This window comes from Papaver somniferum, chromosome 3, assembly GCF_003573695.1.
Source record: "Papaver somniferum cultivar HN1 chromosome 3, ASM357369v1, whole genome shotgun sequence".
Lineage (NCBI taxonomy): Eukaryota > Viridiplantae > Streptophyta > Magnoliopsida > Ranunculales > Papaveraceae > Papaver > Papaver somniferum.
Genome location: NC_039360.1, coordinates 63,290,444 through 63,316,285, shown reverse-complemented (window position 1 = coordinate 63,316,285; position 25,842 = coordinate 63,290,444). Strand labels below are relative to the sequence as shown.

Here is a 25,842-nt window from a genome sequence, read left to right as displayed (position 1 = left end):
AGAACTTTATGGGCAAGTTTCTTCCTCAGGTAGTGGTGATGATGGTCAAGCATACCACTGTGGGGAGGATGAATTTGGCTGCAACTGCGATAGTGTTAACGATCCTTGGTGATTGCTTTGTAAGTATTATCAAACCCCTTAGAAATAGAGTACTGAGATTTTATAATAATAGTAACTCTTGAGCATCTTCGTGAAAATTTGTGGGGGTATTGATAATACTTAGTGTCGTTGAAGAAGTGTAAGGAAAAAGGAGTTTTAGTTTCAGCCATTTGGTGGTAGTTTGTTTTGTTGTTTTTTGTTGGAAGAATGATGACCATGGAAGGGTTTAGAGGATTCAGGTTACTTTGGGTTGTAGATTGCATCGAGACCATGGTCTGAATAGCAGTAGGGAGGGTTACAGAAGCTATGTTGGTTGGATCTTTTATGTCAGGGAGTCTTGTAATATTGCAGCTTTGATTTTGTATTATGTAAAAAGGAAAGTTTGATTGAACTGGATATCAGTCGGATTAGTAGGAGTAGTACTATGCTTGTTTTTGCTTTCCTTGACTGTAATTAAACCGGAAATGTTCATCCAGATGTTTTGAATGTCAGTGTTATTTGAATTATGACAGGTTTTGGTTTGATGAATGTGAATGTAATAGTTGCTTCTTTTCCTTCTTTTGATTCCAGTAGTAATGAATATAGGATAGTAGGTGCACAAACTGGTAATGTTCGAGTACCATTACCTACTCGCATCAATATCTGGACTGCCAATTGGATTCCTTCCATGCAGACTGCAATTCAAGATTGGAGTGATCTGAATACAAGTAATATTCAATGGGTTTCAGAACTATTTGATCCTCTCACTCAGCAATGGAATATTCCGCTTCTTCGCCATTTATTTTCTACAGACCAGGTGAACTCTATTCTCACTATTCCTTTACAATTAGATCAGGAAGATAAGTTGGTCTGGCCTTTTACTAGTACTGGCATGTTTACAACTGCTTCAGTGTACAAGATGCTTTGTGAAAAGGATTTGTATATGGATATTTCAATGGGTTTATCTCAGCAATTTTGGTTAGCATTCTGGAAATTGAAAGTACCATACAAGTTTCAAATTTTTATGTGGAAAGGAATACATGATGCTATACCTGTGAAAGCTCGCATTTTTAGGCATCTGAATGCTGGTGATAAAATATGTGTTCTGTGTAGTATGAATCAAACTGAAGATCTGGACCATTTGCTACTTCATTGCTCCTTTTCTCAAGCTATATGGAAGACTTTTTTTCCTAATCAGTTCGTTTCCATTGTGCAGCATCCCTCGGTTCTCTCCTGGATTCAGACTTGGCAGCTTAAGGGTTCGAATATAACTATCAAACACACACCTCTAGCTGTACACTTAGCTCTCTGTATAATGCACTTCATTTGGAAACATAGATGTAGGGCTGTTTTCAGCAATATAACACCTAATCATCGAACTGTCATACATCAGATAAACTCTTACAGGGCACAACATCATTTAGATACCTCATTTGTTGCTCATGATCATTATCATTTACAAAACTACATCTTACATCTGCCTTGGGTTCCTCCTCCTGCACAGTTCTTAAAGATAAATATTGATGCCTCATATAATTCTGAATCTTTGTTAGCTGGTATTGGTATTATAACTAGAAATTCTGCAGGGGCCTATGTCATGGGAAGGGGAACATTGAAAAGAGCTATAAATGTTGAGCAAGCTGAAGCCTGGGCTATGTTAGAAGCTACGCAAATAGCAGCTTCAAATGGCTGGTCTAGTGTCATTTTTGAGACAGACAATCTGAGTATCAGTAACTTTTTACAGCATCAAACTAGTCTTTGTCAGTGGCAGTGTTTACCTCTTCTTAGAAATTGTGTTAATATATGTAATAGTTACCCTGTGTGGTCTTGTGAGTTTGTTTACAGGTCTTGTAATAAAGTTGCAGATGCTTTAGCAAAGGCAGCTCGAAAACAGAATTTATGTGGGGAGTGGTGGGGTTATCCACCTGACTTAGTAATTTCTTACATATATATCATGATGTAAGTAATATGTTTATGTAATATAAAGTTTGCCTTTGGTTAAAAGAAAATAAAAAAAAATGGTAATGTTCTTGATGAAAAAAAGTTAGGAATTCAATGATTGTTGAGTAAAGATAGTAGAAATTGATAGAACTGAACTTGCCAAATTACATCTGAAACAAGGCTTTCTTACGTCATAATGACAAAGCATAGCTTCAGGAGAGAGAAGATTTTTGAAGGAAAAAATATCACCCATGAAAATCCTCTTCAGTTTTTTGTTCTTTCTTGCAGAGATTTATTCGACCATTATATTACATCAAAGGTCTTTACAGAAGCTTGATTATACATGACGTGTTCAAACATGAAATACACCCACAAGATATGTGTCATTAATGGATATCATTATGCTTATTACATGTCATTTAAAGAATAAGCCTGATCACAACTGAATTTTGATCAGTATAAGCCATATAGATACATGTTTCTCTTACATAGAACAATCCCGATGGTGGGTCATCCGCCAAACCGTATCCACATAACAGGATTGAAAATCTTACCGCAAAATTCACTAGTTATATTAGTTAAGGAGCTGCTGAGCAGCTGAAGTTTTGACGGAGGTTGTTTCAGACTTCCTATCTCATCAGGTCTTTCTAGTGGCAAATAAATAAAAGCTCATTTAAATCAAAACTGGTTTCGTCGGTAGAGCTAACTTTTAATTTGGATGCATTACCTTTGGCGGGACTCTCAGTTTAAATGCTCTACGTTTCCATTTTGCTTTGGGACTAGGATCGAAGAACTTAAAAATGCTGAGATTTGGTTGGGCTTGGGCCTCTAAATATGTGTTTTAGACTTGTTTGTTTTCGCAACTCATTTCATTGCTCCCGTGACATTTCTGACACTACTGTTTTCGATGAGGAAGAATCTTTCTATTGAACGCAGCGTCAAAAAAAAAAATGATGGGGAGTTTGTTTTCTTATTCTAAAAGGCGTAGAATCCGACTCCTACTTCGCTTAAAGCATTTGGTGGCAGTGGCACAGGACTATTCGTCATTCTGTGCGAAAGATGGATCACCCAGGATCATATGACCCGTCAATGGATGTGGCCTATGTCTGATTGGAGATCCAGTCACAATATCACATGCCCTTCTATTTTTTCTTCTCAGGGGCCATTGACATCCACATGTCGTTCTTGAAGGCGGTAAAATAGGGTACCCTAATCAGAGTTAGGAACAAGGTGACAAATCGTTATGCTCTGTCACGAGTCCCGACCCGACCCCAATCACCAAATTTGCATTTTGAACGAGTCTGATAGAATCCCCGTCATGGTTATCAATCACTCTTTATCTGGTGCCGAACTACTTCTTTATGGTATCAGAGCGGGGAGATCCGCTCGAAATCGCTTCCGCTTTCTAACGTTTGTTTTAATGTTTCTTTTCATCGGTATGTTCCTGTTAATGATGAACAGTAGTCTCTTATTCATTATTGATGACTCTTAGTTCAGTTTATCAGTGTTATCAATCATACGACTCTTTCCGGGTATCTTTATGGAAATCTCCGTGGATGTTTTATTCACGTCGAAGACCTGTTTCATATTTCAGGCTCATAGTAACACGTCTTTGATCATGGAAAGTTGCCCTTTTCATCAAAAGATTGTGTTTTCCTTTATCTGTGGTTCAAGTCAACTATTTCTAGCTTTGCACTGGATCACGAGAGTTTTTTTTTTTTATATATCTTTTGATATTTTTGCACCATATCAAAATAATGCGTTTCTGCATCAAAGTTAAAATCGGTTAAGCATATGCCAACCGAAAATTCTTTCCGAAATTTTGTATCAATAATTCTGTCATATATCCGGTATTCTCTTGTTCACAGTATCGGACGATGAACTCAAAAGTCTTGCTCTTGTCCCATATCTTGGGGCTTATGTTGGAAAACGATTAATAAAAAAATAACTTTTTAAAGTTTTAATAAAAAAAAATTATAATTTATTGTTTTATTTTGTGAATGAAACTTTTTAGTCCCACATCGTGGAGTTTCCAATTTTTAGTAGTTTTAAGAAACTATATAAACCTTTTAGTCCCACATCGGGGAGTTTTTCTTCTTAAGTTGTATTTGTCAATTATATAAAGAAATTCACTACTTTTGTAAAATCTATGGGAAAGAGGTTGCTCTATATTTTAGAGGGACCCCTAAGGGAAAATATTTTATAGCGGCTTTTAAGCATTCGCGATTTTCCTTAACGGTTTTTTCGAAGTTGCCAAGCTTAAGTTGAGCATCTACTACATATGCTAGTAGTAGGTGTATTAGGGTGTTTTATCCTGGAGATATCCGTCCTGTGAGGGCTATAGCATCACTCTTCAGTGTAGCCGGACGCTAATGTCTTAACGACAGCGTGTTGAACACGTGACTCACTCTATTTTCCAAAGTTTTGCCTTGTTGCTGTTGCGAAGATACGGGGAGCTTGTTCGTTTCGTCTTAATAACTTTCAATATTTGATTTTTCTTTGTTTTTGATTATTGCACCCAACAATCTTAAGACATTATATTTGTAATAATCGAAAACGATTGATTGGTTTGTGAATCATGGATGTTAATTGTGGAGTGAAAAACAAAAACGAATTTCTGGTCAGCTGTGAGTTTCAATTTTATCTTTTAATCTAGAAGGAATTTCGATGAACCCTTTTGACACAACGTAGTAGACATCCTGATAGTTACCCGCGTAAAATTTCAGAATTTTTGGAGTTGTAAAAGTATTTTTTTGATATTTTACAAAACAGAAAAACGTTTCTGAAAAATTCTGACGAGCAGAAAATTGTTGTTAACTAAATTAATTTTTGTGGGGTAACCATGAGTTTTTTGAAACGCTGATTCAAACGAAGTTTGTATATATAGATGTTATCTTCAAAACTCATATTTTACTTTCTGATTTGGAATTGTGATTTGTGAATAAAGGTGTCATCTCCGAGGGACATGGCTAATAGCCGCATGTGGTTGGAAACAAATCTTCCAAAGATGGCAAAGGTGAGAACATCGAACGCAACTCTAAGCATGGTCATGATAAAGGTATATTTCGTAAACCTGAATCCGGAATTACTTTAGTTAAGGGTGAGTGTTATGTTTGTAAAATTCCTGGCCACGCGGCAGTAAATTGTAGACAACATAAAAACCTTAATAAGTAGAAAGTTAATGCTAATTTAGTTGAAACAAACTAGAACGAGTTTGGTGGCATGATGTCGGAAGTTATTTTAATAACCAATGTGAGAGACCAGTAGGTGGACTCTGGAGCCACCAAGAATGTTTGTTGAAACAGAGACCTGTTCACCTCCTATCATAGGATAGGGGATGTCGAGAAACTCTTATTGAGTAACTCATATGCAATAGAGGTTGCATAAAAGGAAAAGGTCGAGCAGAAGCTCATATCTGTAATATTCTCACATTGAATGAAGTTTTCATGTTCCGAGCATATGCGAAAATCTTGTATCTTGTTCTGTTGTAGATGGAAAAATATTTAAGATCTTAATTGAATCTGAAAAACTTGTTGTAACTAGGCAGTGATTTTTTAAGCAAGAGTTATAGGACTTTGGGTCTATATAAGCTTAACGGAAAAACTGATGATGTGAACGTAGTTGATTCTTGTGATATCTTTGTGTGATTGATTGTTTTACGTGGTAGACTTGGAACCGTAAACTTATAAGTCAATGCTTAACTGGCTAGCATAGGCTTCGTACCCAAATTTAGTTTGGATTTTGAACACAAAAGTGAAATCTGTGAAGAATCAAAATATGCTATAAAATCTTTTAGCACAAATGTTCAGAGTAATTCTAAGCCTTTAGAATTAATTCAGTTAGGCCTAGTTGACATGAGTTCAACCCAAAACCACTGTGGTAAAAGATGGTTATAACTTCCGTAGATGATTGTACGAGGTACTATCTTGTATACTTGCTTAGGATAAGGATGACGCCTTAGAAGCCTTAAGATGTATAAACTTGAAGTTGGAAACCAATTAGAAGCCTTGAACATAACAACCGTATCCTTAAGGAGATGATAATTTCCATGTTGATTAGTTCAGGATTACCTGCGGCCTTGTGGGGGGAGGCAGTCCTCTTAACTAGTATATCCTGAATAAAGTACCCTTTTAAGAATCAGATGAAACTCCATATGGTTTATGGAACGGTAGATGACCTTCTTATGAATGTGTCAAAGTGTGGGGGCGTTTGACTAAGATTGTATTCCTCTTCCTAAAAGAACTAGATTGAAACCAAAAATGTTGATTGTGTTTTCGTATAGGGTATATTGAGTATACTTCTACAAATAGATTTTTGGTTGTGTGTTCTGATTTTTTCTGACATTGGTGTGAATATTATTACGGAATCTAGGGATGCTGAGTTCTTTGAACATGTTTATTCTAAACCTGTACCTCATTAGAGATGTGTTGTTGATCCCCTAGATTTTTTTCAAATAGTCAGAACTTATTTTAAAGGAAGATGAAGTTGATGTTGAGCCTAAGAGAAGTAAAATAATTAGACTTGAGACTTCTTATGAAACCGACTTCATAACATGCCTAGCTTAGTCTGAGCCACAGACTTGTAAAGAAGCCTTGATATCTACTGAAACCCCATTCTGGTAAGAAGCTTCATTTAGTGAAATGGACTCAGTCCGTTGGAACCAGACTTGGGAGCTTGCTAGTTTACCTCCAGGTTGTAAGACCATGGGATGTAAATGAGTCTTTAAGAGGAAACGATAGGTAGATGAAACTGTGGAAAAATATTAAGCTAAGTTGGTAGCTAAAGGCTATAAACTAAAAGAAGGTGTAGATTTCCTTGATTCTAATTCAATTGTGACGGAAATTACTTCCGTTGAGATACTAATTGTTATTGCTGCCATAAAGAACGTAGAGATACATCAGATGGATGTTAAGACAGCTTTTTCTAAAACCGTGAATTAGGTAAAGAAATTTACATAGATCAACCTGAAGACTTTGTAGTGAAAGGTTGTGAATACAAAGTTTGTAATTTGAAAAATCTTTGTATGGTTTTCAAATAAGCACGTAAACAGTGACATGGAAAATTTAATCATGTGATAATGGATAGTGGATTTAAATTAATGAATCTGACAAGTATGTTACAAGTAACTTGTTAAGGATGTCTGTGTAATTGTATGCTTGTATGTTGATGATATGCTTGATACAAACATAGATGTGATCAATTCCACTAAAAACATGCACTGAATGAGAACATTGACTTGAAAGACTTGGGCCCTTTTGATGTAATCTTAGGGATGAGGATTAGAAGATAATCAAACATTATAAGTCTTAGTCGTTCTCATTATGTTGAGTTGTGCTTAAGAGATACAATCAGTCTGATTGTAAACCTGCTTGTACTTCGTACGATTATTCTTGTAGTCTCAAGAAAAATAAGGGTAGTGGAGTATCTTAACTTGAATACTCAAAAGTTATAGGATGTCTGATGAATTTAATGAACTGTAAGAGTCCAGACATTGCCTATATTGTGAGTAAGTTAAGTGGATATAATTGTAGTCCAGAGCAAGAGAATTCAGATGCACTGAGTAGAGTATTATGGTACCTAAAATACTCTTTTGATTTATGAAAGGTATCTTGTTGTCCTTGGGACTTTATGATGCAAACTGGATAGTTGACTCAGAGGAGTCTAAGTCTACGAGTGGATATGGTTTCACTCTAACATGTGGGTTTGTTGTTGGAAGATTTCCAAACAAAATATCGCTCAATTCATTAAAGAATCTGAGAGTATTGCGTTAGATAAAGCATGAGGGGGGGCCGCCGTGCCTAAGATGCTTTTTAGAAGACATTCCTCTTTGGCATAGGCCTGTGCCAGCTATATCTATACACTGTGTTAGCCAAGCTATAATAGTTAAAGCTAAGAAATAACTAATCTCAATCGGCGTTATTTCCATTGATTGGATAAAGTCCAAGGAGAATATCGCGCAACCTTTGACGAAAGGTTTGTACAAAGAGATAGTTAAAATGCATCGAGGGGGTTGGGGCTTAAGCTCATATATTAAACTTGCCATGAAGGATACTCAACCTTGCTGACTGGAGATCCCATGATCAAGGTTTCGAATGAGACAACTAATTTGTGGTGGGTAAAGGTAAACACTATCAGAGTATTCATTCTCTGTCCCTTCCCTATGGTGTAGACGTGATAGTGTGACTGCATGTGGAGGATGACTTTTTAATAAGTCTTAATGAGTTCTATAGTTTCAATTTAAGATTGAAGTGGGGTGCAGCAGTAACACTCTTTATGGAAACTCACCTATCTGAATGAGGAAGTGGGTCGCTTCCTGTGAGAATATGAGCTGATTCTCTAGAGCATTCTGAGAAACAGGATACGTCCAGGGCCAAAACGGACAAAACGGCACGAGCTTGGCAGCAACCTTGGAGATATCACCCGTGGTTGTTATCACGAATTACATCAAATGCTAGCAGTTCAAGACATAGTTCACTGTCTCTAGCAAGTAATTCTGGTAATATCTCACTAAGCAAAGGTTCAAGACCTCATGGACACCTCTGCCTAAAATGGTATTTCCTGCGTTTTTTATGTGATTTTCATTTTGATGGTTTTGGTATTACTGGAACTTAGGACCTAAAGGTCACTAAGGGTTCACTAGTTCATGCTTTTTCACTTTGGTGAAAGATACCTATAGTCTCACCTTGTGAGAACTAAAGATGAAAGCTCTCAATACTATTATGATTTATGCAATCCATAGTATGACCCTGGGGTCAACACACTTTTGTGTGAGGAAGAGGACGTAGAAATGACTAGTATGATTTCAACACTTGCACGATCAGTCTGTTTGGATCGTGAGGTTGGGATGTTTATTTACCAAGATCTATCTGTGTTTTCATGTTTTATTGAGTTTTCATTCATGTGGGGGATTGTTGGAAAACGATTAATAAAAAAATAACTTTTTAAAGTTTTAATAAAAAAAAAATTATAATTTATTGTTTTATTTTGTGAATGAAACTTTTTAGTCCCACATCGTGGAGTTTCCAATTTTTAGTAGTTTTAAGAAACTATATAAACCTTTTAGTCCCACATCGGGGAGTTTTTCTTCTTAAGTTGTATTTGTCAATTATATAAATAAATTCACTACTTTTGTAAAATCTATGGGAAAGGGGTTGCTCTATATTTTAGAGGGACCCCTAAGGGAGAATATTTTACAGCGGTTTTTAAGCATTCGCGATTTTCCTTAACGGTTTTTTCGGAGTTTTCAAGCTTAAGTTGAGCATCTACTACATATGCTAGTAGTAGGTGTATTAGGGTGTTTTATCCTGGAGATATCCGTCCTGTGAGGGCTATAGCATCACTCTTCAGTGTAGCCGTACGCTAATGTCTTAAGGACAGCGTGTTGAACACGTGACTCACTCTATTTTCCAAAGTTTTGCCTTGTTGCTGTTGCGAAGATACGGGGAGCTTGTTCGTTTCGTCAAAGCAATCACTTCCATTATAAAGGAGCTAAGTATTAATAACTTTTGCTTATTTGATTTTTCTTTATTTTTGATTATTGCACCCAACAGCTTAATCATCAAATCCACATCCAACATACAAGAGGCCGTATAACATTCTTGTATTAAGGTATGGATAGCTTTCTTTGTTTTTGTTCTCAATAATTTGTTGTTATCTCTCAAAATCATGAGTTTCTTCTCACATCTTATGGGAGTTTATTCATAAAACTCAAAATCTTATGGGTATCGAACATAAAGCTACTCATGTGCCGTATGCTCTCAAAATCTCATATCATGGGAAATTATCCCTTTCTTCAAAAGGTTATTATCTTTTGTGTCAATTCAAATTCCAATAAGTTTGACTTATTGATTGTCAAATGAGCTTATACTTTGACTCTAATTCAATCTCTCCTTTTGCATCAAATGAATCATATACTGTGATTGATTATCCTAGCCAATTTTCATATATATTGGTTTTCTTATTACGTATGCGATTCATTATCAAATTCTGTTTTTAATCACATGGAAGATCTTTTCATAGATTTTCTCAATCAACTATATTGGCCATTAACACCACATCTCCGGTTCATGGCGAATCATTTTTTTTACGAGTTTTCATCACCAATTCAGTTTATGTTGGTGTGCCTTGTCAACTTCAAGCTTTAACAACCTTTTAGGTTGTTCTTTTTATTACGGGTCACAAGGCCGTTGTTATCAACTATATGACTCTGTCCATCTCATGTCCCCTATTTTTCGGGATATATTCATCACAAACACAATCCATTCTCGATGGATTTCTCGGAACCTTTCCGACATCAGTTTTCATTCAAGAAAACTCTCTTGAATGAAAACTCTATGGATTTCTCGTATTTCCATTCAACAACTGTTTCTAACAGTATTCATGGCCAAGCTTATTCCATGGCCAACTAATCCATGTGCTCATACGTTGAGTTTCATTTTTTTATCAACGTAATCCCATTTGAATAATATTTCAATCTCCCATGAGGGGTTTCTGAGGTTTTCAGATTTTAAATCCTTTGATCATCAATCAGTTCACTATTTCAAGGAGACAATACTGTGTTCAGCTTTAGTATGATCAATTCTTTAATTTCTCTGCATTGAAATTTAATCTTTGCATTTTATCTTTTATTTTCGAAAACATTACCTATTTCGAAAATAATGTTATCTGCCAATTTTTGGTTCAATATATTATGTTCATATTTTGCTGGCTTGTCTGTCTGGGTTAGTAATCCACAAACCAACCCCATGAAAGCCATTTCCTTAACCGATACCTCGTGAAGATCATTCTGCTGTTGCTGCTTCTGTACCTTTGTTAAAGAGTCTTGGCCCGTGATTGAAGATCGAAGTTCAACCTACAAAGTTTTGGGTTACAAAGTTCTTTTCCAGAGACTTTTCAAGTTGTACACTTCAGAAAACTTCCGTGTTCAACTTGAGGGGGGTGTTGGAATATTGTACGTGTGAGACTCCAAAGTTATCGTATTTGAAGAAAAGACCGAGTCATGTTTCCAACTATCACGGACTGAAATCAAGATAAGTGTAGAATGAGTCGGGACTGTTAAGATATTGTGCGATCTAGTTAGATTGCCTATCAGCTAGCTAGTCAATAGGTTATCTCATCTCTTATCACTGTAAATAAGAGAGTTCAATGTAAATGTAATTATCCTAGAACACTAAGTCTGAAGATCAATCTAATTCATCCTGCGGGTTCTATGAGTGGCCGTAAGCGTTAGTGCCGAACCACTTCAATCTCTTATATTTTATGTTTGATTGATTTAGTTTTCCTGATCAATGATCCCTCGATACCCATAATTTATTAACTCGGCAAAACAAACTCCACATAGCAACCAACTGCAGAATATATATGGATAAAACTCCTGCTCCCAAACTCCGGATCCAATGATTTCTTATACCGGAAAACATAATGTACATATTTAAAAAATAATTCCATTTTACGCATGCTGTGAAGCAAGAACTACGACTACCATGTGTTCGCTGTCGAGTGACTGCCGATGTAAGCCAACACTTTCATTGCTGTTGCTGTGCTGCGTCATGAAAGCGACTGTAAATAGACTATCAAAAGGAAAGAAAGAGGAAGCTGCTGGGGATATTTGTGCGTCGGCAATTAACCGACTAAACTGTTTGTAAAATAAAATGGCAGAAATAGATAACAGATCAACTGTTTTGAGAGTCAACTTAATAAGTTGGGAAACCTATCAAATTAACTCAATTATCTATGATTGATTTCTGATACGTGCTCACAACTAGCTCTAAAACGTATGCAATGGTCATGCCACCACTACTCGCTGATGAGTGATGCATTTATGTTGATTATTTTTTCAGTTAATTGGTTAGCTGGATTTATGTAACAAGATTACAAGAATATTAATAGGAAAGTAAGAACTAGTCTGGACATAACTGTAGGTTGAACTTCAAATTCTATCCACGAAGGATCCAGCTGGTATATCGTGTAAAATGATGCGTTAGCCGGCAGTGTGTACGTATTGGCTTGCTTCTCATCCGATCAGTACTTGATCTCAAAGTCTCTGTGATGTTTGATAATGGTTTACCTTTTTTTTTTCCTATTATCCTTATCTGGTTTCTGCAGTCAAATTAAAACCCACGCTGAGTAACATGCATATACGGATATGCCTTCTCAAATAGCTAAAAGCTAGAACAACCTCCTGCGTTTACCAATTGTTACTATCATGATGACAACATTTTGTTACTATCATGACAACATTTTATTAGCGGCCTGCTAAAAAATGTATGTTGCACACTTAGCTATAAAGGCTAGAGATAGGCTGCCCTTATTCAATTGTCGAGTGCCTTAATCTAATCAGTTCTGTCCAGTCGTTATTTGTCACGTGTCTGTCATCCATTGTGCCCCTTTAGGGTTACAGGATTGGTTAAATACTGTAAGAGATCCTTATCTGAACTTATGAAGAAATAAATCAACTAGACGTTGGTTGCGCTGTTCTTCAGCCAGATTGGCCTGAATCTTTGATTTAGGAGCTACTAATTCCATTTTATCCATCATTCTATCATCACTGTAGTTAATTTGTTGCAAGTATACAACAATTGGCATCAGAGCCGTTCTTTCCGCCTAAAACATTCATCCAAAATTTTTTCCACCATGACTTAGAAAGAAGTTGAAACTGAGGTCGAGAAATTGAAGGCATCTCGTGACGTTATTCACACTAAAATCACAGATCTCAATGGTTCAGTTGATGCTCTAACTACTAAATTTGATAATCTTATGAAATTACTTGAGAGATCAAATTTTCTTCAAACCAACACTGAGAGACCATCTGGATCTCATACTGAAAATCATGAGCACTTTCAACATATATCAAATCCTCACTATCAACACTCTAGAATACCAAAGTTGGATTTTCCACGATTTGATGGGGATAATCCAAGAAGCTGGATTTAGAAGAGTGAGCGGTATTTCACAATAAATGATATTGAAGAACACCTGAAGGTAAATATTGCTTCAATCTATTTAGAAAGTAGAGCTGAGAAATGGTTTTTAAATTTTCAGGTCAATCGACCTCGTATTACATGGTCTGATTTAGCTAATCATATTTGTTCTCGATTTGAAAATCCCATTGAGGAAAATTTTGTGGGTAGTTTTAATAAGCTTGTTCAGAATTCAACAGTAGATGATTATTATGAACAGTTTGAATCATTGAAAGCTTTGATGTTGAACATGAATCCTTCACTTTCTGAAACATATTTTATAATAAGCTTTCTTAGTGGCCTCAAGGAGGAAATTGGTAGATCGGTTTCTATGTTTCACCCTGAGACTCTTTCTGAAGGTTTTTCTCTAGCTAGATTGCAAGAGCAGAAAGTTAACATTGCAGCTGCTGCTACTAAGCCATTCACTATATCATTCAATGCTTCTTTTCATAACTATAGACCATACTCCTCGCCAATTTTCCTCCTAAACCAATTCTTACTTCCCCTAAATCTGCACCAATGACACCAAAATCCTTCTCTCCTTCTCAATCCAAATCCAATTCTGCAAGCCCTACCAATAAGAGACTGACTCAAGAAGAAATGCAGAAGAGAAGAGATCAAGGTTTATGCTACAATTGTGATGCAGTTTATCGGCCAAGACATTTTTGCAAGGGTAAACAGAAAATATTCATGCTCCAAATGGAGACTTCTGAGTCACCTGATACAGAGGAGGAGGAGGAAGTTTTTGAAGAAGCTGTGGAGTCTCCACTTAACTCTGATATTGAGATATCACTTCATGCTCTCACTGGCACTGTTACAGATGACACCATAAGAATTCTTGGTCTCCACAACAAGCATAAGGTATCAATTCTAATTGACTCTGGAAGTACCACTAGCTTCATTGATAGCAATTTAGCTTCTACACTACACTGCAACATTACACCTACTGCTCCAATGTTGGTCACTGTTGCTAATAGAGACAAAACAAGCAGTACTGAAATGTGTTATAAGCATCAATGGAGTATGCAAGGACACAAATTTGTAGAAGACCTGAGAGTCTTACCATTGGGAGGTTGTGATATTGTCTTGGGATCATATTGGTTGAGGACATTAGGTGATGTAATTTTTAACTTCTCTAAACTCAGTATTTCCTTTAAGTACAACAATAAGAAGATCACCTTACAGGGAGTGACTCCTAGCAATACTTTACTCATGATGAGTGGTTCAGCTGTTAAGAAGTTTTTTGCTAAGACTACTCATGGTGTTGTGGGTCATTTATTTTCTATCTATGCCACTTATACACCCACAACCACTCCTGAACCTTGTCTTCCTTTATTACAAGAATTCACTGATATTTTCCAAGAACCCACTCAACTACCTCCTAAAAGGAGTTTAGATCACAAAATCCCATTACAACCACTCTCCACTCATGTTAACCAAAGAGCTTATAAATGTCCATACATACACCAATCAGTGGTAGAGCAACTAGTTCATGAAATGCTAAAAACTGGCATTATTCAACCTACTGATAGCCCTTTTTCTTCTCCTATACTATTAGTGAAAAAGAAAGATGGTTCTTGGAGGTTCTATGTTGATTATAAGAAACTCAACAACATTACTATCAAAGACAAATTTCCTATACCCATCATAGATGAACTATTGGATGAGCTGAAAGGTGCAATTATCTTCACCAACATTGATCTTAGAGCTGGCTATCATCAAATCAGAGTTCATGATCTAGACATTTTCAAACAGCATTTAGAACACATCAAGGACATTATGAATTCAAAGTTATGCCTTTTGGGCGAACAAATGCTCCTGCAACATTCCAGGCACTCATGAATGAATCTTTCAACCATTTCTTAGAAAATTTGTTTTGGTCTTCTTTGATGATATCCTCATTTATAACTCTGATATGCCTGAGCATTTGGAACACCTCAGAATTGTTTTTTCTCTCCTCGACAACATCAGCTCTTTGCCAAGCAGTCTAAGTGTTGTTTTGGACAACTTTCCTTGGAGTATTTGGGACATATAATTACAGCTGAAGGAGTATCTGTGATGAGTGCCAAATATTGTATATATTTATCCCTTTTTGTTGGCATTTAACTCATCTTTTATGCATTAATTCTACATTTTATCCCATATTCTGTATTTTCATTGTTTTCAAGAATAAATATTTTTATTAATTAATTTTGCATTTTTAGGTAATAAATAAAGTTCGGATGAGTCGCGGAGCGAAAAGAGCAGAAAAGTAGTGAAAAGCCAGGAGGAATTACGCAAGGAAGCCGCGAAGAGTGATGTGCGGAAGACCAAAAAAAAAGGATAGAAATGGGCTTGAAGAAGAAAGTTGTTCTTAAAGAAGAAGTGGGCTCAAGGTTTTCCAAGCCCAAACTCATTTCCCAAACCCATATTCTATACCCAAAAGCCTAAAACCCAAATCCATACCCGCTTGCGTCTTCAGCCGTCAGATCAGTTCTCAGAAGCATCCGACGGTCGCTCCCTTGCTGTTCATCGAAGTTTGATATCTCCGCCTTACACTACAATACCTAACTCCATCAAGTACCGTTCGTTTCGTTGTATCTCTTCATCCGACGGTCGCTCATCGCCTGCCTCCGTATCGCCGTCAGATCCACCTACCATCTTCCCATCCAGTGGCTTACCTTTGCTGGACATCGAACCTTGATATCCCGCCTAACACCCTATCAACCGAATCATTTAACCTCAAACAAACAGCCCCTACCCTAACCCATATCGACCTCTCCTCCCTCTGCAGAACCACCTTCTTCACCTGCCGCACCACCATCATCACCATCACCCTGCAACAGCCATCTCTACCACCTAACCGCCACCAAATTATCTAACCACCACAGCCCACTCTCACCACCAACTATCCATGATGATTTTCAATCCCTTCATCAACATCACACGACCTCAGTGACGTGTGGAATTGGTGAAAGTGATTGCATGTCATCAATCGAGGACAACAAGGCTATGGAGAGGTAGAGAAAGATAATTGGCATCATGGGTTGCGACTATCACGATGGAGTAGGTAATTGAGACAACCTAATTTCTATTTTGTGTAATTTGGGGAAGAACAAACCCTAATTTTGGGGGAATTAGGTATTTAGGGAAATTGAAGCTTGTAACTATAAATAGAGAATGGGTGTGGTGTAGAAAGGCAGACTGGGTTAGCCAGTTTCATGCTTAAGAGGCCTGGACTAGCCAGGACCTCAACTGTCATGTTTTAGTTCAATTTGATGCTTTGTTTTATGTTCATGTTCCACTTGCAATTTCAATTCTAGCTCTTTATCACAGTTAACAGTTGGATGTTGTATGATGTTTAGTTTCTTCAATTTCATTTCTGTTAATGTTTGTCCCCTGTTAATGTGCATGTTTGAATTTCCTGTTTTAATCTTCATGTTAGTGCCATGTTTGTGTAATGTTAATGTTTAGTTCATTGCTGTTAGTTTAATGGAAGGCTAGGCTAGAAACCTTTGAAGCACTGAATTGATTGAGTAATGGAAGAAATCAGTGCTCATAGCAAGCTGATTATCTTGCCATTCCATTTTTGTATGCTTAGGTTGCACTGATTTGATTGAGCATTGGGAGAAACTAGTGCTCTCTAGTGACAATGAGCAAGCTAGTTCTCTTCCCACTCTAGAAGAATGCCTTAGTTTTGCTCCATTTCAGTTTCACTATCATCCCTGCCCTTGGCTTAGGCCTTGGTTCATCTTGCATTGTTCTTTGCTTTTGCCCTGTGTTTCCCTGTGTTGCTTTTGTTTGCTATTTTCTCCTGCTGTGCATTTTCTTCCTTGCTTGTGCTACTGCTGCTGTTGTTTCTCTTGCACTTGCCTTGCTGCATTGCACTGCTGCATTGCACTGTTTTCTTCCCCTGCACTGCACTGTGCACTTGCAGTGCTGCTGCTTTCCTTCCTCTTTGCTGCAACCCTGCTGTTGCTGCTTTCCTCTGCTGTGCAGTATTGCCACTGCTGTTGCTCTCTTTGCTCTGCTGCTGCTGCTTCCTCTCCAAAGCCCAGCTTTCAAAGCTCAAGTTCAGTCCAGTTCAAGGCCTAGTTCTCAGTTCACTACCAAGCCCAATTCAATCAACTGTGGGCTTAATCAAAAGCCTAAGTTTAAGGCCAAAGCCCATTTACACTTCAAAGACTAGCTGAGCCCAAGCTCAGTTCATTTTATTGTTATCAAACCCATTAGTACTCAAAGCCCAATTTAAGCCAAAAGGCTTCATAGCCCAATAGCAACTAGAACCCAAAATAGTTAGAACACTACAAAACACTCCCGATCTCTGTGGATCGACCCGTACTTGCACGAGCTACAACCGACGACCATGCACTTGCGGTATTACTGTAGGCCCCCGTTTTTATTGCGCTTAATTTTATACATATCTCCGGGCCCACCAAGTTTTTGGCCGGGGATAATTTTTAGGACCTTTTAGAAGCCTACCAATCTGCTGATCCTAACAAGATTTCTTGTATGCAACAATGGCCCATTCCAACAACTATTAAGGAGATCAGAGGGTTTCTTGGCCTTACTGGATACTACAGGAAGTTTGTACAAGGATATGGAGCTATTAGCAAACCCTTAACTGATTTACTCAAGAAAAATTCTTTCATCTGGAGTCCAGAAGCTACTACTTCATTCAATAAATTGAAGGAAGCAATGACTAAGACTCTCATATTAGCTCTCCTAGATTTCAATAAGCAATTTGTGGTTGAGAGTGATGCCATTGAGACATGTATTGGAGTTGTTCTACTTCAAGACAATAAACCAATTGCTTACTTCAGTAAACCATTAGGCCCAAGAGCACAGGCCTTATCCACTTATGAAAAGGATTTTTTAGCAATTGTATTGGCAGTGCAAAGATGGAGACATTATCTGCAGGATAAGAAATTCATTATCAAGACTGATCACCAGAGCATTCAGTACTTTCTTAACCAGAAGATAACTACTACCTTGAAGCAGAAGTGGCTCACTAAAATATTTGGCTTTGACTATGAAATACAATACAAGAAGGGTTCTTACAATATTGTGGCTGACGCTCTCTTCAGAAGACCCTCTCCTTCAGCTCAGTGCACTTCTATGTCACTTTCTACTCCAACATGGATGCAGGTTGTGTTACTCAGTTATGAAAATGATTCTAAAGCCCAAAAACTTACTTCACAATTACTGCTCCAACCCAATTCCATTCCTCACTTCACAATTCTTGAAGGCATATTGAGGTATAAAAATAGAATCTATCTTGGCTCTGGCCATGATGTCAGGACAAGAGTTTTGGCTTCATTACATGACTCTAATGTGGGTGGACATTCAGGCATTCAGGCTACTTATGTGAGAGCCAAAGGCCAGTTTTATTGTCCAGGCATGAAGAAAAATATCTTACTTTTTGTGTCTCACTGTGATATTTGTCAGAGAAATAAGAGTGATTCAACTACTCATGTTGGTCTTCTACAACCTCTACCTGTTCCAGATCACTCTTGGCAGCACATTACCATGGATTTTATTGAAGGGTTACCTTTCAGTGACAAGAAGAGTGTGATTTTGGTCATAGTGGATAGACTCATAAAATATGCACATTTCATTCCTCTGCAACATCCTTATACAGCTGCCTCTGTGGCCAAAGCATTCCTCAATCAGGTATTCAAACTTCATGGCTTACCATCTTCAATCATATCTGATAGAGACAAGGTGTTTACCAGTAATTTTTGGCAAGACTTATTCAAGGCTGTGGGCACTAGTTTGAACTTAAGCACAACCTATCACCCACAAACAGATGGCCTAAATGAAAGGGTGAATGCTTGCTTAGAAAACTATTTAAGATGCATCACTGGTCACAAGCCTAGTCAATGGAGTCAATGGATTGCACTTGCTGAATGGTGGTATAATACCAGTTTCCATAGGGGTTTAAGAATGTCTCCCTTCAAGATCTCTATGGCTATGTTCCACCTCATATGACATTCCCTTCTTCTGCCACTACCTCTGTAGCTGCTGTAGAAACTTATCTGAAGGAGAGAGCAGCAATGTTGGACATACTCAAAGAATCACTCCACAAAGCTCAAGAGAGGATGAAGTTGTATGCAGATACTTCTAGAGTTGAAAGGTCCTTTAATGTGGGTGATCTGGTGTACCTTAAATTGCAGCCTTATCGCCAATCATCTGTTGCAGTTAGGAGAAACTTCAAGCTCTCTGCAAAGTGTTATGGACCATTTCCCATTCTACAGAAGATTGTTCAAGTAGCATACAAACTAGAGTTGCCTTCTCATTCAAGCATTTATCCATTACTCCATGTATCTCATTTGAAAAAATACATTGGGGCACAGATTATTCCTTATCCTACTCTTCCAGTGGTAGATCTTCATGGCGATATCATTATGGTTCCTGAAAAGGTGTTGCAGCAAAGGACTGTGCTGATTGGCAACAATCTGATCAGGCAGGTACTAATTCAGTGGACCAATTCCTCACCGGAAAATGCTACTTCGGAGGCCGTCACCAATATCAGAACACACTACCCAAGATTCATCCTTGAGGACAAGGATGATGCTCAGAGGGAGGCAATGTTGCATACTTAGCTATAAAGGCTAGAGATAGGCTGCCCTTATTCAATTGTCGAGTGCCTTAATCTAATAAGTTATGTCAAGTCGTCACTTGTCACGTGTCAGTCATCCATTGTGCCCCTTTAGGGTTACAGGATTGGTTAAATACTGTAGGAGAACCTTATCTGAACTTATGAAGAAATAAATGAACTAGACGTTGGTTGCGCTGTTCTTCAGCCAGATTGGCCTGAATCTTTGATTTAGGAGCTACTAATTCCATTTTATCCATCATTTCTATCATTACTGTTGTTAATTCGTTGTAAGTATACAACAATGTATTCAACTCTCTTGTCTAGAGGTGGACTCAAGATACAATTCTGAATGGGGTTAAACTTTCATGTAAATGTACCAATCCTTTTGGTCAAAAATATATTACAAAATCCATGGTTTAGTTTTGGGGTTTATTATTTGCGCTTTCGGATTTTTTTTATCTTTGTTGTTGATAAATTTCATAAAATTTCATTCATGATAAAATAGAGATTACATGTACTTCAATAACATCAAGATCAAAGATTGAAATACAATTAAAAGGTACTAACAAAGAGTAATTCGTGAAGAGAAGTAACGAACTACCAACATGAGTACCAAGCAATCCGAAGATTGAAAAAAAAATGGTTTTGGGATTATAATCCAACCAATTTGATAGAGTTTTTTCTTCTTGAAAATGAGATCTTCTCATAAAAATGTGAGAATAATACGCCCAAAGTAATCTTGAATCTTGATCACCACACTTGAACTTCCACTCAAAATCTCCATTGAGATCACAAAGAAACGCCATGAGTGCACATGGAGAATCTCCATAAAGGAGAAGACATAAACAAAAAGGGAAAAACACCAACAAGAACTAAGAGTAAATTACTTCAATATATAAAGAGGAAGGATCCCTTCACACTCTAAATCTCACACTATCTTACACTTTTTACGCTATTTTTGTGCATAAAAACCAGAAGGTGATGAATTTGAAGCTAATATTTTGAGACATGATCCTCTTACAAAGCTCTACATATCTACCAAAAATGAGCGTATTCCAAAATGTATAACCTCACCATCTACTATTTTGAAAATGAGCCGTTGAAAATAAACGAATTTTTAACCATCGAAATTAAGGCCGGTAGATTATGAGGTTTAGTATCTCGAAATTGTAAAAGGACTATATCCCGAAAATATTTGCTCTGAATCCTCTATTGTTTGGATTTTATTCACCAAAATGACGTAAAAAGTGTGAGATAGCGTGAGACTTAGAGTGCGAAAGGATCCATCCTCATATACATAAATTGATTATATATTTACAAAATAAAGTTAAAGGTTTTGGTGAGTCTTACACTTGGTTGAGATGATCTCTATGTGTCGGACTGGGTAAGTACAAAATAAGGGGTAAAAACAATGGTTTATTAGGACAACTCCTACAAGGGTATAATTCCTCCATATTTTTGTAATGATCCACATTTTATGGACCAAAAATATTATTATGGATGAATTTTTCATCCATACGTTACTAAAGTCCAGATGATACCCCTCGAATTTGAGGTGGTTGCTTTGGAGAGTCCATTCGGTCATTAGGTGAGCGGATACACCATCCGGACATTTAGTGTTCGGATGAATTTTTTTTTCTTCATCCGGTAACTTAATAACCGGATGGTGCTTTTTTATTTTGTGAATAGACGCAATTTAGGACAGGTATAAACGTTCCCAATAAGTGTTGCAAATCTGAAAGTTGTGAATCCAGCCCTTAGCCAACTGGATGGACTTTTGGTAAATTATTTTTCTAGAATATCTGGTTTATTAATGACCGGATGGATTATATTTTTTTCCTTTTCCCATCCTAGGTTTTGGATCCTCTCGTTGACGAGGGTCTACATATTTGTGGATACTCCTCAAGTTATGGATGCTTTTACCACATATCGTAGGAGTTGGCCTTACAAGGTTAAGGAAATATATTTGGTGAATGAATAGGGATAGTAAACCCTTGGTTCCACCCACCTCTTGTATGATATGAGTTCGAGTGAATAATGTACCAACAAACATTACTAATAAGCAATACTATACCTCATTATTAATATTGATCGAGACCATATCATGCACGCAAATTTTTGTTAAACCACTACAATAAAACAATAAAATTAGATGAATAAAGTTAACATAAACATAAAGCATTTGAATTGGTCAGAACTGCAGGTTTAACAGATTTTCTTGATGCAATATTGCTCGCTCACACCTCAAAAGTGATCATAATAACCCCACGAAGCAAATGTGTACTATCTCTTGCAAATTGGGTATAGAATAAACACAATTTAGCCGCTCATTAACTTGACACCAAGCAGCAGAAAAATTTCTACAACTCATTGCCAAAATATTCTTTACTAACACCTTCACCCGATGGTATGTATTACAAGAAACAAGAAGCAAGAAGATCGACAAGAGAGCACTGGATAGTAGGTAGCTCTGATGTAAGGAGAAAGTGAATTCGACTCGTTATTTTGTAGATAAAATAAAGGTGTGGAGTTAATGGATAATGAATGTTATTGATAGAAAATCATTGGCTTTGAAAACAGTCAAAAAAAATTAACCAACTGAGCAGAGAAACTATTACAACGATTAGTGCACATTAAGTGTTAGAGCACTGCTCGGTCGAACTCGCAAGCGTTGCTATCTCAATCTTGTTTGTAAAGTTTAGTTGCCAAAACTATAATTCTTGATTTCTAGTCTACTTATAGCTAAGTCTCGGATTAGGACAGAAAGTGTAGTTGAGCTTTAATCTTCACGGTGTTCATCGATTGAAGACGAAAAACTACTAAGGGGAGCTTGTTGAACTCCAGCAAAAGATATGTTGAGATTTGAACTCATCTATCACTCAAAAGTCTATCTACTCTATCTCCTATTTGAGACAAAAGTCGTATTGCTATATAGACTTCGATTATACACATTTGATATTTCGAGCTGAGTTTAACTCACTTACATATTTCTCGAAATATGTGTTGGTAAGCTTTCGCTTTAACCAAGTTCATCATATATTCTTGACGAAATTCAAAAGATGATCATGTGGAAATCTTATGGTAACATCTTACATGATTTGTGTGAGACAGTCATTTGATGTAGACTCGGAATGTTTCGTATTGATCTATCGATCACTTGAAAATTGCTTTGAAGCTAATAGTTTATGTGAGACTTATATTGTCGTCTTCTAAGAATATTTCAATTATTGAAATGATACTTTAGAACAATTAACCATGATTGGATATAACACAGTATGTTCCCTGCTCTGCGGGTTTCCTAGGCTTGGCGCGCCGGTAGAAAACTAGTTATACTTTTGGGAGTTAACATTGTCTCCTACCCTACCCGAGACTTTCTCTTGGAATACAAGGTTTTGGTTCTTGGTTATTGGATATAGCACAGTATGCGTACTTGTATGCTAACTGTTGAAAGTTATTCTAAGTCCGGGAACCATAGTATGCATACCCCCGTACGCGTACTGGTTGGTTATTGAAATTCCGGGAACTTAGTATGCATACTCATATGCGTTCTGGCATAAGTTCATGTCCGGGAATTCAACTGAGTTTGGAAGGTATGCATACCCGTTCGCATATTGGAGAACCCAAACTAAGTCCGGCCACTTAGGTATGCGTGCCTGTTTTCATACTTGAGTAGGTTATGTTCTAAAATCGGTTTGTTCATGAACTAATACATTTATATAATAAGGAATGCAATCTTGTACAAACCGTGGCTATAATGTTCATAAATTGATTCGAGAGAATCAAAATCGATTCTGCTTCAATTGTGTCTTGTATACTTCTATGAGAATACAAACAATTGAACAACTCTATAACTAGTTTCATTTGAGTCATTTAAACTAGTATTGATTAAGATGAACAAGGTTGATATGAAAGTGTTCATATGGCTAACTTCGTTTAACTATTGTTGAGACAACAAGGTGTACACGTTTAGGTACGGTTACCCATATCTAAATGAAGTCACTTTTCCTTTGTGCGTAGTAAGCTAAGTTCGATCTAACGGTTGAAAGATATTAGCTTGAGTCTAATCAGGTTTTCATCTAACGGTGAATATTGAATGCTTTGTTACCAAGGTAACATTGATTGCAAACCCTGATTTGAAGACTATATAAGGGAGAACTCTAGCAACTGGGAAACCTAATCCCCGCACCTCATGTGTGATACTAGTTGCGACTAGAGTCGATTCTCCTTTAACATAACAGGTTTTTCTAAAACCATTATAGGTTAACGACTTAAAGACTTCATTGGAATTGTGAAGCCAGACCCAACTATTTTCTCTGTAGCTACGTGTTCTAATCTTGTTGTTTTCTATTATATTGAGTACCATCTTCTCTAAGATTTTCTCGAGATTTAATCTCTGATAGGCAAGATAAAAAGTGGTCACAAACATCTTCGTCTCATCGCTTGTGATTCCACAATATCTTGTTTCACTACCATATGATTAAGATTATTATGAGGTGATTGATATTACTAGGCTGTTCTTCGGGAATATAAGTATGGTATATCAATTGGTTCCTGTTCACCTTGATTTATCAAAAGACGGAACAAAACTCATAGGTATTTCTGTGGGAGACAGATTTATCTATTCAATAGACTTTTCTGTGTGAGACAGATTGGTTTATCAAGTCTTCGACATTGGGTCGTAGAAACTCTTAGTTGTGGGTGAGATCAGCTAAGGGAATCAAGTGTGTAGAGTCCTGCTGGGATTCAGAGGCGTAAGGAACGTGACTATACCTTGATCCGTGTGAGATTGCTTAGGGCTCAACTACATTCCAGTCTGAAGTTAACTTGGAGTAGGCTCGTGTCTGTAGCGGCTTAATACAGTGTGGTGTTCAAATCTAGACTAGGTCCCGAGGTTTTTCTACATTTGCGGTTTCCTCGTTAACAAAATTTCTGGTGTCTGTATTATTTCTTTTCCACATTATATTTTCTTTATAATTGAAATATCACAGGTTGTGCGTAGTTCAATCAATTATATAATCCAACCTTTGGTTGTTGATATAAATTGATTGACACTTGAACATTGGTCTTTGGTACCGTTCAAGTTGTTTCACATAATAATCAGGCTCGCGGATTTCCATCTGTTTGATTTGTTGATTACATTGTAAAATAAAGATACAACTCTTGGATATATTTCCATTGATTGAGTCTGACTGTCTAGTTAATTCTCGTGGAATTATATTAGAGTTTGTCCATAAAGATTGCCTAAAAGAAATATTAGGTGAGGTTGTTAAACCCCTGGTTTTTCATTAAGTTTGCCGAGAAAATCTATGACTTATGAGTCATACGTTATTTTAGAAAAAAATCTATTAAGAAAAAAGTTCAATTTTTATTTTTGCTTTGTAAAAACTTGAAAGAGATGTTGTCTAAAAAGTAATTTCTTGGTGAATCCCCGCATCCGATCTCGACCTGACCAAATCTGCGTTGGTTTAAGGGTCATACATTGGATTGCCATGGAAAGTCCTCATATTTAGTTTTTCATATGTGAGATTAAAGGTTTCATTGAGAAATATCAGAATAAGCTGGTGACCCTTATGTCTAAAATTTAATCCACACCAAGACCTTAAAAGCTTACATTCTCCAACTCTTTATAATAACACTTATGAGGATGTACGTAGCTAGGCATATCTTGATAACATATTTGAAACGACATTTGTATACATCATAAAAGACATTATATAGTTGCATCGATTTTTCTATCACGTAATACCATAAATTATCACTATTAAATGATACATATGGAACTTTAAAAATAAAAGCAAAAACACTAAAACTGAATTACATATTTAATTATAAAAGAAAAAAAAAACTGAAACTGAAAGGGGACGCAAAGCCAGAACCTCCTGAAAAAAGAAGTAGATTAGAAAAATAAAGATAAAATGGATTTGTGAAACAAGAATTTGCATATTAAGCTTATGCAAAGCGCTTCATCCGCTTTTCAGGAGCTTTCGAGTAAATTTTTTTGGTCCAGTATTTTTCTTCTTAAAACCATGCTAAACAAGGTGAAATCCACCCAATGTGGGATAAGAAGTATTTTCTACCACTATGTTCTCCAGTACCTGCGATGAAAAAAATATTAAATAGTCATCATAATTATTATCATCTATGTACATAGCTAGTCTACTAAATCTATTTATATCAACACTAGCCGTCATGACTAACTTGTGAGAGGAGATTCATTGTTTTCTTCTTGCTCTTTGGGAATAAATCTCATCTTGATCCTCAAATAATTATAACTACCGAGTTTGT

The 25,842-nt window shown here is 36.8% G+C and overlaps 1 protein-coding gene across 1 annotated transcript; it reads left to right on the top strand.

Annotated features, from left to right (window-relative positions):
- Positions 1-604: 604 nt before the first annotated feature.
- On the top strand, positions 605-2,041 carry LOC113359513. Its single transcript, XM_026603130.1, has one exon. It carries the CDS (start codon positions 605-607, stop codon positions 2,039-2,041), a length of 1,437 nt encoding a protein of 478 aa, XP_026458915.1.
- The last annotated feature ends 23,801 nt before the right edge of the window (positions 2,042-25,842 follow it).